This window comes from Halichondria panicea, chromosome 4 (genome assembly GCF_963675165.1).
Source record: "Halichondria panicea chromosome 4, odHalPani1.1, whole genome shotgun sequence".
NCBI lineage: Eukaryota > Metazoa > Porifera > Demospongiae > Suberitida > Halichondriidae > Halichondria > Halichondria panicea.
This window is the reverse complement of record NC_087380.1, coordinates 7281559-7295710: the sequence shown is the minus strand read 5'-3', so window position 1 is coordinate 7295710 and position 14152 is coordinate 7281559. Positions and strand designations below refer to the sequence as shown.

General features: G+C 41.4%; 4 protein-coding genes and 1 long non-coding RNA gene across 5 annotated transcripts in view; 1 reads left to right on the top strand and 4 right to left on the bottom strand.

Moving 5' to 3' along the window:
- Positions 1 to 12662, bottom strand: part of LOC135334736 (serine palmitoyltransferase 1-like) — a 33858-nt gene extending 21196 nt beyond the window's left edge. The window contains exon 1 of the mRNA XM_064530018.1: positions 12619 to 12662. The gene's annotated coding sequence lies outside the window, so the exon portion shown is untranslated. The remainder of the gene's footprint in view (positions 1 to 12618) is intronic.
- Positions 1113 to 2844, bottom strand: LOC135335237 (uncharacterized). Its single transcript, XM_064530658.1, has 2 exons — positions 1201 to 2844; positions 1113 to 1148 (listed from the first exon to the last, which is right to left on the bottom strand). The coding sequence occupies exons 1-2, from the start codon at positions 2842 to 2844 to the stop codon at positions 1113 to 1115; spliced, it is 1680 nt and encodes a 559-aa protein (XP_064386728.1).
- LOC135334733 (uncharacterized) lies at positions 3654 to 6004 on the bottom strand. The gene has a single exon (XM_064530013.1). It carries the CDS (start codon positions 5868 to 5870, stop codon positions 3810 to 3812), a length of 2061 nt encoding a protein of 686 aa, XP_064386083.1. The 5' UTR covers positions 5871 to 6004; the 3' UTR covers positions 3654 to 3809.
- LOC135334724 (gamma-aminobutyric acid type B receptor subunit 1-like) lies at positions 7995 to 10432 on the bottom strand. The gene has a single exon (XM_064530004.1). It carries the CDS (start codon positions 10349 to 10351, stop codon positions 8243 to 8245), a length of 2109 nt encoding a protein of 702 aa, XP_064386074.1. The 5' UTR covers positions 10352 to 10432; the 3' UTR covers positions 7995 to 8242.
- On the top strand, positions 12621 to 13842 carry LOC135334743 (uncharacterized). The gene is made up of 2 exons (XR_010394362.1): positions 12621 to 12763; positions 13233 to 13842. It is a non-coding gene; the product is annotated as an uncharacterized LOC135334743 (long non-coding RNA).
- The last annotated feature ends 310 nt before the right edge of the window (positions 13843 to 14152 follow it).

Sequence of the window (14152 nt, the reverse complement as noted above, 5' to 3'; positions counted from 1 at the left end):
TGTGTACATTTCATTTTTATATTTTTATGTTTTATCTACTGAACCATTGCTAAACAAAATAGTCTGTGGATGTGGAAAGGTCCATTGTGCCCATTACCGCAGCAGAATTCTATCGTAACCGGGATGAAGCAGTGCAGGGAACTAACGCTGGTGTACTTGATAAATTGAATGTTGTATACAAGTCTGTACAGTAATTATCTAACAGACACATGTAATTGCTTACAGTGTAACATTGTATGTACATATACCCTTTGATCTTAATTCCATTGGTACCATGCATGCACTGTAACTACAGATATCTTTTACTGCATGACCGCTGTAAACCTGATGGCTCAAGGTGTGCTGGTATCTTGGCAGTCGAGAGGGCCCTGTGCACAATGTCATTCAAAGCTGCATGGCGATGCCTTAACTCCATCGGCATGCAGCTGAGTCCATGTGTGGACAAACTGTCCACTTCAGCTCCGTAATGGTGACAGGAGTGTGACCTACACTAGACACACACCAACTGCCATCTGAATGGTATTGTCATCCATATATATGATATATTATAGGATTATACTTGAGGTCCCTCTATATAGACTGGGGATGATGTGGTGCTTACTTGAGTAGCTATAGATCGATTTTTAGTAATTATAATATAACACATATACAATTGTAGCGAATTGAAGCTAGTATATATTATACTGATCTAAAACAGTTAGTTTAGAGCGACTTGATAGCTAACTATGTAATTATGTTCGGGAAGTTCTAAGTAGTGTCTGTGTAATTTAGGCTGGTCTTGGTTGTTTGCCTAACATGCTATATACCACCACCACCAATACCTCTCCCAGTGATTGTCCTGCCTTTAGCCGCTCGTGTGGGGCGAAACTTTCTTTGTATGGGGGGAAAGATTTTCGGCCCAAAAAGAACCCCCAGAATTGTCACTGAAACCACACATATTCCAATCCCGGAAATAATTTTGCTTGTATAGATGTCATGTGATACTCTTAACACCCACCAAATTGTAATTGTTTGGATCAAAATGTACGCTAGAGCCCACATTAAGAGGCATATCTTTTTGGTGTCTTTGAAATTGTTCCGTTTAATTTTTCGTGTTTTAATAGCCACTATGATCAAGCAGGTTCCAAGTACTCCACTATAGCCAAAGACTAGAAAGTACCAGAGAGTGATGTTATTTGAAGAACACTGTTCCACTAACACCATATTTCCATTGCTATTTGTAAAGACCTTGTCTGTGACAGTAGGCGTATCAAGTAGAGCCCACATTGTCAGTATCAGAACTTTGATTAGAATAATCGCTCCACTTATTAACAGCATGACTTTATCAGTCCACACTTTCCCAGTGTTTCCATAGAAAGTGAAAACCCTCCAGAGACGTAGCATCTTCATCAATAGAGTAGCAAGCACGATATCTATTCCCAGCGCAGTACAATAAATTGTGAAATTGCATCCAAAATATTTACCAGTAGACTTGACAATTATAGCACCCCCTAGGAAAAGAGTGAAGCTGGCTGCCTGAAGAAAATATATGCCTGCAAACATGCACAAACTGATTGGGAAGCTGCTTGCCTTAATCTCTGGTTCCTTGCGGTAATATACGAATAGGACCAGCACGATTGTTGTTAGCAAGATGCATAGCATCGCTGTTGTCAACAAGAAAGTTGTTGTATGTGGAGTGAATAATTCGTATGGGTATACAGGAGCTGGGTAGGCAGTGGGGAGTTCCCCATTGGTGAAGTTAATTTCTAGCTCTCGTGTCTTAGCGTAGAAAGAACCAACTTTGTGTGATACGCCTGACTTGATCTGTGCAATGCTGGTCTGTGTTTCACTCGTGTATGGGGTTACTACGATATTATCAAAGATGTTGGTGGTTAGGTAATCTTTGATAATGGTGTGTGATGTATTGCCATTGATTGTAGATGTGTTCCAAGCCAGCGCTAGCGCCCACAGAGAAGTTGATATTGTGTTGTACTGTGTTCGATTGTATGGAATGTCTACTGTTGTCCTGTCAGTTGATTCATTGCTTAACTGTTTTATGAAAATAATGTCCTCCAAAGTATCTGTTTTCGAGCCACATAAATCAGAGGAGGTCTTGTTTTGTAGTGGATGTTCATTGAGTACCACCCACGCATAGTCAGGCCATGTCCATCCCTTTCTTTGTACAGTACTGAGAAGCTGACATAGTTGGTGTTTAGGTAGCATCACAACGAATATCTTCAGTGAAGACTGTTCTATCCATTGCTGTAGCTCGTGTGAATTGTTGTAATATTCAAATGATTTTGTGGTGATAGGTATGTCCGAGTGATTACTCAGAGTGACAAATGTCTCTGCTGCTCTAGCATAAAACACATCACCTCCACTGTAGATGACGCCAACACTGGTCCAGTTTAGAGCTGGTAATAATTGAAGGGCTGTTGAAATATGAGCCTCCAGTGAGGGAAGAAGAGTGAACAGATTAGGGTAGTCCTTATCTCGGTCCAACATCATCCCCGCTGGCTCAATGATCTGAATAATTCCTGTGTTCTGAGGCACAGGTAACAAAGAACGAGCAAATGATTTGTCCACCTGCCCAATCATTCCGATGACAATGCCTCCGTTAACCTTAGCGTCCCTCAATACCTCGACAACCTCCACTACAGAGCTGGGGAATTGACTGGACACAGTCTTCACTTGAAGCGTGTAGCCATTGAGTAGGCTAGGGCAATTGTTGATCTCTTGAGCGGTTGTAGCAGCTGTATCTGCATAGCTGTAGTTGCTACTAGAGTCGACTAGAATCACTTGGAGCACTTTACTATTAGCCAAGCACACTAAACTGAGGAGTGCAAGTACAAGTAGCTCTTTCATGATCAAACTCTTATGATATATCTGAAATTGTGTTACTATAAGATATATAGCCTTAGCTCATCTATGATGATATATAATAATCTGTGTATGCGAACTGTATGATACAGGCCTATATAGGCTTGGCTGTCTGTGTGTTATTCTTTGAACGCTGATGCTGTTTTGGTCTCTGTTTCTGCAATTACAAAAATAATTGAATGTTTGTATACAAGTCTGTATACAGTCATTCTCTAACAGACAATGCATACAAGTGTAACATTGTACATGTACATATATAGATCTACCCTTTGATCAAAAATAAATTGAATGTTTGTATACAAGTCTGTACAGTAATTCTCTAACAGACAAATGTAATTGCTTACAGTGTAACATTGTACATGTACATATACCCTTTGATCTTAAGCCCAGTGTTACAATTGGTACCATGAACTGTAACTACAGATATCTTTTACTGCATGCTGTTGATTCTTAGAGATTAAAGCTACATTAGCTATTACCCTACACATACTGTACCAAGTACTTCTATCATCTGTTACTCAGAATAAGTCTGGACGCTTCCCATCTGCATGACCGCTGTAAACCTAATGGCTCATGGCGTGCTGGTATCTTGGTAGTGGAGAGAGCCCTGTTCACAATGTCATTCAAAGCTGCATGGCGATGCTTCACCCGATTGGCATGCAGCTGAGTCCATGTGTGGCCAAACTGTCCACTTCAGCTCCGCAGGAGTGTAATGTACAGGGGAGCAACTAGACACACCAACTGCCGCCCGGATGGTGTTTAATAGCTATAGATCAATTATTGACTTGGGTGAACATAATTATGAACACACAACCAGCGTGTAACTAATAAGCAGTGCACATAACATAAGACAGTTTGTTTAGAGGAACTGTATATAGCTATAGCTATATTATAGCTATAATGATTATGTTCGGGAAGTTCTAATTATAGTGTCTGCATGGCTGGTTTTACTAACAAGGGGCCTTGTTACCACCGCCGCCGCCGATACCTCTCCCAGTGCTTGTCCTGCCTTTTGCCGCTCGTGTGGGGCGAAACTTTCTTTGTATGGGGGGAAAGATTTTCGGCCCAAAAAGAATCCCCAGAATTGTCAGTGAGCCCACGCACATTCCAATCCCGAAAATAATTTTGCTCGTAGAGAAGTCATGTGATAATCTTAGCACCCCCCAAAGAGTGCCTGTTTGGATAACAATGTACGCTAGAGCGTACATTAGGAGGCATATCTTTTTCGTATCTTTAAAATTGTTCTGTTTAATTTTCCGTGTTTTAATAGCCACTATGATCAAGCAGGTCCCCAGTACTCCACTATAGCCGTAGGCTAGAAACGCCCAGAGAAGGCTGTTATTCGATTGACACTGTTCCACTAGCACTATATTTCCATCGCTATTCGTAAAGAACTTGTCTACGGTATTAAGCGTATCAAGTATAGCCCATATTGTCAGTATTAGAACTTTGATTAGAAGAATCGCTCCACTAAATAACAGCATAACTTCATCAGTCCACAATTTCCCAGTTTTTCCATACAAATGGAAAATCCTCCAGAGACGTAGCATCTTCATCAATAGAGTAGAAAGCACGATATCTATTCCCAGCGTAATACAATAAGTTGTGAAAGTACATCCAAAGTATTTACTAACAGACTTGAAAATCATTCCACTCCCTAAGAAATGAGTGAAGCTGGCTTCCTGAAGAAGATATATTCCTGCAAACATGCACAAACTGATGGAGAAGCTGCTTGCCTTAATCTCGGGTTCTTTACGGTAATATACGAATAAGACCAGTACGATTGTTGTTAGCAAGATGCATAGCACCACCATTGTCAACAAGAGAGCTGTTGTATGTGGAGGGAGTAAATCGTATGGGTATACAGGAGCTGGGTAGGCGGTGGGGAGTTCCCCGTTGGTCAAGTTAATTTCTAGCTCTCGTGTCTTAGCGTAGAAAGAACCAACTTTGTGTGATACGCCTGACTGGATCTGTGCAATGCTGGTCTGTGTTTCACTCGTGTATGGGGTTACTACGATATTATCAAAGATGTTGGTGGTTAGGTAATCTTTGATAATGGTTTGTGATGTATTGCCATCGATTGTAGATGTATTCCAAGCCAGCGCTAACGCCCACAGAGAAGTTGATATTGTGTTGTACTGTGTTCGATTGCAGGCATTGTCTACTGTTGTCCTGTTAGTTGATTCCTTGCTTATCTGGTTTATGAAAACAATGTCTTCCAAAATATATGTTTTCGAGCCACATAAATCAGAGGAGGTCGTATTTTGTAGTGAATGTTCATTGAGTACCACCCATGCATAGTCAGGCCATGTCCATTCCTTTCTTTGTACAGTACTGAGAAGCTGACATAGTTGGTGTTTAGGTAGCATCACAACGAATATCTTCAGTGAAGACTCTTCTATCCATTGCTGTAGCTCGTGTGAATTGTTGTAATATTCAAATGATTTTGTGGTGATAGGTATGTCTGAGTGATTACTCAGAGTGACAAATGTCTCTGCTGCTCTAGCATAAAACACATCACCTCCACTATAGATGACGCCAACACTGGTCCAGTTTAGAGCTGGTAATAATTGAAGGGCTGTTGAAATATGAGCCTCCAGTGAGGGAAGAAGAGTGAACAGATTAGGGTAGTCCTTATCTCGGTCCAACATCATCCCCGCTGGCTCAATGATCTGAATAATTCCTGTGTTCTGAGGCACAGGTAACAAAGAACGAGCAAATGATTTGACCACCTGCCCAATCATTCCGATGACATTGCCTCCGTTAACCTTAGCGTCCCTCAATACCTCGACAACCTCGACTACAGAGCTGGGGAATTGATTGGACACAGTCTTCACTTGAAGTGTGTAGCCATTGAGTAGGCTGGGGCAATTGTTGATCTCTTGAGCGGTTGTAGCAGCTGTATCTGCATAGCTGTAGTTGCTACTAGAGTCGACTAGAATCACTTGGAGCACTTTACTATTAGCCAAGCACACTAAACTGAGGAGTACAAGTACAAGTAGCTGTTTCATGATCAAACTCTTATATAAAGTACTGTTACATTATGCCTTATATATCTGAAACTGTATTATTATGATATAGGGTATATCAAGAGTTCATGAACTCTTGATATAATTATAATACCGTGGTATACTCTGCGTAGATCTATGTCAACTGTTCAATATAGTATTGTATATGTGTTTTAGAACATGGATGCTGTCACAGTGTGGATCTTTGTGTATACGATGACAAAATTATATTGAAAGTTTGTGTACAAATCTCTGTAGAAACAGACACATGCAACATCTGTAACATTGTACAATCGCCCTTTGATCATAATAACCACTTTTCTTAATTAAGTTTTACAATTGTACCATGCAATCATTTACTGCAACTAAATGTACATGCATGTTTATAATGCATAATGTCCCTACTACAGGTCCAATTTCCCCCCCCCCATCTCCAACACGGCCCTGACTACAGACTGTGGGTGGGGCTGTATGGTATATACGCAGTGGACAAATGGTCCTATAGCCACGGCCCTCAACAGACACATGTTGGGCAGGGACTGGAGGCTGCCCACCTCCTTTGACAAAGACAAGGATATCCACGCCAAGGTGGGTGGCATGAGCGTGGAGTGATATGGAAACTGAAATTGAAGGACTGAATTCACTATCAAAATGTGTTCAAGAATATAAATATGGTGGTTGTGGTTGTGGGTGGTTGTGTGTAGTGCATGTATGATGTCTGTTTGTGTGTTGTTATAGTTCCATATATATAATTATATACACTGTACACATACACATGGTAAAGTATCCTCCCCTCCTAGATGTCAAAATTGTTATGAAAATTACCTTTCAAACGATGTGTTTCAATCCAAAATTTCATTGGGGCCAAATTGGTAATTTTTCGGCCTCGGACCATGGGCTATATATAATCGATGGTATCGCCAAATTTGCAAATACTCAACTTTGATGGTACCATTTGAAAGGTCTCTTTCTAAGCTTTCAGAAAAACATAAAATTTGTGATTTTCGATCCACAGAATTCAAGTTATGGCAGTTGAAAGATTCCCAAAATCGTTTCAGAAATAGTTTTGCGTTCTTGTGAGTGGGTTCAATTCACTAGCAATAGTTTTGCATTCCCGTGAGTGGGTTCAATTCACCAGCAATAGTTTTGCGTTCCCGTGAGTGGGTTCAATTCCAAATTGGCAAATACTTTTATCTCTCGAATATCAACTTACCTTATGGTTTACCAGTTGATTTTCTGAAATCTTATTAAAAAATTACCTTTCAAATGATGTGTTTCAATCCAAAATTTCATTGGGGTCCTAATTTTTCATTTTCGGCCTCGGATCATGGGCTATTATTATAATTATAATCCATGGTATATATGAACTATATGCAGCGCAATAGTACATATACTGGCTATGTTCGAGAAGTTCTAATTAGTGTCTGTGTATATCAGGCTGGTCTTGGTTGTTTGACTAACAAGGGTCTTGTTACCACCACCACCGCTGATACCTCTCCTTGTGCTTGTCCTGCCCTTTGCCGTTTGTGTGGGGAGAAACTTTCTTCGTATGAGGACTGGGGCAGTCAGCAAACCATGACATCACATAAAGACCGATGGTTTCAGGCACTACACGAGTGGTACTATTAACAGTTGATCCGGGATCACTAAAACTCCACTGCGTTGGAGCCTTGCAATCCACCACCACAAAATCCTCATCATCTGAAGCGGAATGAAATTCGAGGTTGTCAAAATCGTCAGCATGTAGTAATAGGTCGGTGCCCGAGAGAGAGCCCAGCTGCATGTCAACAGATGTGTCGATGGTCTCCCCGATGCTTTTGTCCGTGAATGTGAAGAAAGGGTACACACCTGTACGTGTGTGTGTGGGTGGGTGTGTGTGTGTGTGTGGGTGGGTGGGAGGGGGGTTAATGCATGGTACTGCATGCACATGAGCTGTACAGATTACATATCTGTATCTATAAGAAAGGTATGGTCGGTGCATGCAAAGGAGGTCATGTGACATTGTAACAGCACAAAGATACAGAAACACAGTTATAAAATTTGACTGTTGACGGAGAAGTTTTCTAAGTGTACAAAACCATGCTCCAGTTAACAATATACACGATGACAGGAGTGTGATCTACAGGGGAGCACCAACTGCCACCCAGATGGTGTTGTCGTCCATGCATATAATTATACTAGGACCTTACTTTTGAGGGCCCTCTAGCCTATATATACTGCTATATATAGTAACGTTAACCTTGATGTATATAGTTAAGCACCAGCTTAATAGCTATAGATCAATTATTGACTTGGTCAACATAATTATATGACACATGCAAGCGTGTAATTATATGCAGCGCAATAGTACATATACTGGCTATGTTCGAGAAGTTCTAATTAGTGTCTGTGTATATCAGGCTGGTCTTGGTTGTTTGACTAACAAGGGTCTTGTTACCACCACCACCGCCGATACCTCTCCTTGTGCTTGTCCTGCCCTTTGCCGTTCGTGTGGGGAGAAACTTTCTTCGTATGAGGGGAAAGATTTTCGGCCCAAAAAGAACCCCCAGAATTGTCAGTGAGCCCACACACATTCCAATCCCAAAAATAATTTTGCTTGTAGAGAATTCATGTGATACTCTTAGCACCCACCAAAGTGTACCTGCTTGGATCACGATGTACGCTAGAGCACACATTAGGAGGCATATCTTTTTCGTATCTTTGAAATTGTTCTGTTTAATTTTCCGTGTTTTAATAGCCACTATGATCAAGCAGGTCCCCAGAACTCCACTATAGCCATAAGCTAGAAAGCCCCAAAGAATGGTGTTATTCGATTGACACTGTTGCACTAGCACCGTATGTCCATCGCTATTCGTAAAGAACTTGTCTACGGTATGAAGCGTATCAAGTATAGCCCATATTGTCAGTATCAGAACTTTGATTAGAAGAATCGCTCCACTAAATAACAGCATGACTTCATCAGTCCACACTTTCCCAGTTTTTCCATAAAAATGGAAAATCCTCCAGAGACGTAGCATCTTCATCAATAGAGTAGAAAACACGATATCTATTCCCAGCGTAATACAATAAGTTGGGAAAGTGCATCCAAAGTATTTATTGACAGACTTGAAAACCATTCCACTCCCTAAGAAATGGGTGAAGCTGGCTGCCAGAACAAGGTATATTCCTACAAACATGCACAAACTGATGGAGAAGCTGCTTGCCTTAATCTCTGGTTCTTTACGGTAATATATAAATAAGACCAGCACGATTGTTGTTATCAAGACGCATAGTACCACCATTGTCAACAAGAGAGCTGTTGTATGTGGAGTGAGTAGTTCATATAGGTATACAGGAGCTGGGTAGGCGGTGGGGAGTTCCCCGTTGGTCAAGTTAATTTCAAGCTCTCGTGTCTTAGCGTAGAAGGAACCGACTTTTTTTGATATGCCTGACTGGATCTGTGTAATGCTGGTCTGTGTTTCACTCGTGTATGGGGTTACTAGGACATTATCAAAGATGTTGGTGGTTAGGTAATCTTTAATGATGGTTTGTGATGTATTGCCATCGATTGTAGATGTGTTCCAAGCCAGCGCTAGCGCCCACAGAGAAGTTGATATTGTGTTGTACTCTGTTCGATTGCAGGAAATGTCTAATGTTGTCCTATTAGTTGATTCCTTGCTTAACTGTCTTATGAAAATAATGTCCTCCAAAGTATCTGTTTTTGAGCCACATAAATCAGAGGAGGTCGTGTTTTGTAGTGGATGTTCATTGAGTACAACCCACGCATAGTCAGGCCATGTCCACCCTTTTCTTTGTACAGTACTGAGAAGCTGACATAGTTGGTGTTTAGGTAGCATCACAACGAATATCTTTAGTGAAGACTGTTCTATCCATTGCTGTAGCTCGTGTGAATTGTTGTAATATTCAAATGATTTTGTGGTGATAGGTATGTCCGAGTGATTACTCAGAGTAACAAATGTCTCTGCTACTCTAGCATAAAACACATCATCTCCACTGTAGATGACGCCAACACTGGTCCAGTTTAGAGCTGGTAATAATTGAATGGCTGTTGAAATATGAGCTTCCAGTGAGGGAAGAAGAGTGAACAGATTAGGGTAGTCCTTATCTCGGTCCAACATTATCCCCGCTGGCTCAATGATCTGAATAATGTCTGTGTTCTGAGGCACAGGTAACAAAGCGTGAGCAAATGATTTGTCCACCTGCCCAATCATTCCGATGACAATGCCTCCGTTAACCTTAGCGTCCCTCAATACCTCGGCAACCTCCACTACAGAGCTGGGGAATTGACTGGACACAGTCTTCACTTGAAGTGTGTAGCCATTGAGTAGGCTGGAGCAATTGTTGATCTCTTGAGCGGTTGTAGCAGCTGCATCTGCATAGCTGTAGTTGCTACTAGAGTCGACTAGAATCACTTGGAGCACTTTACTATTAGCCAAGCACACTAAATTGAGGAGTGCAAGTAGATCTACAAGTAGCTGTTTCATGATCAAACTCTTATACTCTTATCTGAAACTGTAATGATAAATAAATATAGATCTGTGTATATACTGGTACTCTGTCGTATGTAAACTGTATGATATAGGCTTAGTTGTATCTGTGTGTTTTGGAACATGGATGCTGTTTTGATCTTTGTGTCTGTGATGACAATTGAAAGTTTGTGTACAAATCTCTGTAAAAACAGACACATGCAACATCTGTAACATTGTACATATAGTATACGTGTGTGTGTGTGTGTGTGTGTGTGTGTGTGTGTGTGTGTGTGTGTGTGTGTGTGTGTGTGTGTGTGTGTGTGTGTGTGTGTGTGTGTGTGTGTGTGTGTGTGTGTGTGTGTGTGTGTGTGTGTGTGTGTGTGTGTGTGTGTGTGTGTGTGTGTGTGTGTGTGTGTGTGTGTGTGTGTGCGTGCGTGCGTGCGTGCGTGCGTGCGTGCGTGCGTGCGTGCGTGTGTGTGTCTGTTCCACCTGTAACTGCTCAACGGTTGCAATGCGACGAAAACAGGCTAACAGCTTCTATAGGCTTCTATAGCCAAGTTCTCGCCAACTGAGTTCTCTTGGATTTTGATTCGTGGATTAGCAAACTAAAGCTTCTTTCTCGAGTGTGTTTTGGAACAGCTAGTTTAACTCACATTGAAGGCTGTTGCAGTCTCTTCAGAATCTTTCATCCAAAAAGTACTTCAGGGCACACATCCTGGTTATGCTATACTGTAGTGTACCCATGTATGCATAATTAAAAAAACAATCCAGCATGGGGAAAAAACCATTTGCTACTGCCTAATGAGACAGTAGGGAACTACTGCCTAATGAAAGACAGTAGGGACTACTACCACTGCAGTAGGCTGTTGCCTATAATGAAAGGCAGCAGGAAGTGGGCTGGCCATGGCCGGTTTCCCGGCCACCCACTACAGCTCCGGAGCCCTGGTTATAACCCACACGCTACTGACTATAGGCCTTGCCCAATTATGCTCAAAATTTACCTATTAGTCTAGTCTCCAAGTCTCATGCATTGTACCTAATTTTGGTTTAATTATTACCAATAAAAATCATCATCATACTTTCTACCAAAATTTGGTAAAAATTGCCTAATAGGCTAATATTTTTTGCCTATTAGGCTGGCATAATGCTCAATGCTCCACGCTACATGGGTGAACTGCATGTTGTCCCTACAGGTCCAATTTACCCCCCCCCCATCTCCAACACGGCCCTGACTACAGACTTTGGGTGGGGCTGTATGGTACGCAGTGGACAAATGGTCCTAGCTATGGCCCTCAACAGACACATGTTGGGCAGGGACTAGATATCCACGCCAAGGTGGGTGGCAGGAGCATGGAGTGATATGGAAACTGAAATTGATGCGCTATCAAAATGTGTTCAAGAGTATCAATATGGTGGTTGTGGTTGTGGGTGGTTGTGTGTAGTGCATGTATCAGCTGTCTGTTTGTGTGTTGTTATAGTTTGAGTATAATTATATAATTATATAGACACTGTACACATGCACATGGTATAAGTACCCTCCCCCTCCCTCTTCAGGTGATGTCATGGTTTGCTGACTGCCCCAGTCCTCAAGTGCACGCACTCATGGACCAAGCTGTTTTTCATGACAACCATAAATGCTAAATTATGTTGAATCAGTTTTTGAACTATCCCCCATATACAATGAAAGCACCGCGGGTGCTGATGCCTCGGTGGAGGTGCCAAAGCTACATAACATAAAGCTACTAATAGCTAGCTTTTATACACACATTGATTATAATTATCATGATTAATTTTGCTGCATGCAGAATCCAGAATCGCAGGGAAACTCAAAGAGTGGGTAATGATCGACGATAATCGTTGTTAAAACGATAAATGCCAAAAGTTCAAGTCTAAAATTAATGGCTGCAAGTCAGCAGAGCCCTGCAGCTCTCTTCTCACTCTTGCAGGTACCAATAGCTAGCGTTCTGGTGCAGAGTTAACTACTACGTAGAGTAGCAACACTCGGTGAACAAGTTTTGCTATGGACTCTTCTGAAAAGGCTGCAATGGCATTCCAAGTAAGCAAAACTAGGCATAACTCGAGAACGAAGCTTTATTTTGCAAATCCACAAATACCAAGCCAAGAAAACATGACTAGAAGCCTATAGAAACTCTTACTTGCACTTCATTGATCCTTGAGCAGCTGAAACAGTAGCCTCGATTCCAGGCCGATTAAAATACGTATTTTAATCGGCCTTGAATCAAGGCTACTGAAACAGTCTACACACACAGACAGACACACACCATAGATAGTAGAGGAAGGGGATTGTGAACGAGATCACGTGCGCTATAGATCATACATGAGAGCTGAGGTCTATCCGCGTTAGACCGCGAATTGACTAATTTTGAGCGGGCTAAAGACTTTTCAGAGTTTTACTCGGTTCTAAAGGTAAGAAACGACTATCTAAGAGCTTTAATGTCAGTAGTAATCTATACTAACAATATTTTGAGCGTTTTAAGTAATAAGATATACCTGTTGAGCTACAAGTTAGCTATGACTCACCATTTACCTGTTTTCAGCACTGTTTGGGGAGAATCTAGTTTCTGATACACTTTTAGAAGCTAGTAAGCATATTGGCTGTTTCCTTGACTTGAGCTTTAACAGGATAGCCCCTTTTTTTGATATGTAAGCTTTTTGTTGTTCTCCAGTGTTGTGAAATAAGTCGAATGGGGCGCCTTCTTTGTGTGGGGTGTCCTGATCTGACTGTTCACAATTGAAAGTTTTAGTGTGAATTTTCTGATTCTTTTAGCTTTACTCTATGAGAATAGCTATTACATAGTAGCTGTACTAACTCGAAAGAAGAATTTTTCCTCAATGAAAAAGTGTGAAAATGTCATGTTGCTCTTTTCCCACACAGGTGTGATTGTAAACAATGGGCATGGGAAGTCAGAAATTGCGTTTTTTTCAGCAAAAGAAAAGCAAGAAGCAGCAGACATCCCCCGTCTGCTCTCATCAGCCTTTACCTGAGTCGACCAGCAACTCTTGAATCTCTCCACTTCTTGGTTGCCAAGTCAGTGTTGAACTAATTGCCGTCAAGAACGTGCTCACCATTGTCAAGCTGCCAAGAGTTGATGTCATCGTCACCTCGTGTGTTCAGTGCCAGCTCATTTGGAATTTGTCAGTACGTTCTGAATATACCCTTACACCCCCTCTCTCCTCATCACTCCAGTTCTTTCAACCTAAGTTACCAGCGTGCTGTGCTATTTTGATTGAGATACATCGATTCCCTGAACTTTTGTGATGAAAATCCTGGCCTTAAATGTTTAATTAGATTTGTGAAAGCATTACTCTTCTACACTTATTATATAGTTGATCAGGTAAGTTCTGTCAAAAAATTGTTCACGAACCGTTACCCAAACGCAGAAGACCGGACTCTGACAACACATTCTGACTCATATCGTTCATAATGTACGTGTATCTTTACAATGTCATGGCTTGTCTGCAGTTCATAATAATGTTATATAGAATCTGATGATGAGTTGTCATGGATATTTTATATTGTATAATTGTAGAGCATGGACACATTTCCAGAGTAGAAAGAACCTACAAAAAAAAGAATTTCAAAACTAAAAGCTTGCATACACACATAGCTCAGAGTCCCTACTTCCTTGATATGTCTTCACTAGCAGGAGGGCCCACAGAGGAGGCTGCAACCATACCCAGCAACACAGATCTATATACTTCCTGTCTACTTCCGGCCATTCCGCTAATGCTTCCGTCTAACACGGACAGTCCATGAAATTGAGTTCACGTGATCTCGTTCACAATCCCCTTCCT

Bases quoted from the DNA above. Each gene is read 5' to 3' on its own strand.
- LOC135335237 (XM_064530658.1), bottom strand. From the start codon at position 2,844: ATGAAAGAGCTACTTGTACTTGCACTCCTCAGTTTAGTGTGCTTGGCT. The intron at 1,149-1,200 runs GTGTTAGTGGAA...GGTACTTTCTAG, and splicing joins CAAATAGCAATGGAAATATG to TCTTTGGCTATAGTGGAGTA.
- LOC135334733 (XM_064530013.1), bottom strand. From the start codon at position 5,870: ATGAAACAGCTACTTGTACTTGTACTCCTCAGTTTAGTGTGCTTGGCT.
- LOC135334724 (XM_064530004.1), bottom strand. From the start codon at position 10,351: ATGAAACAGCTACTTGTAGATCTACTTGCACTCCTCAATTTAGTGTGC.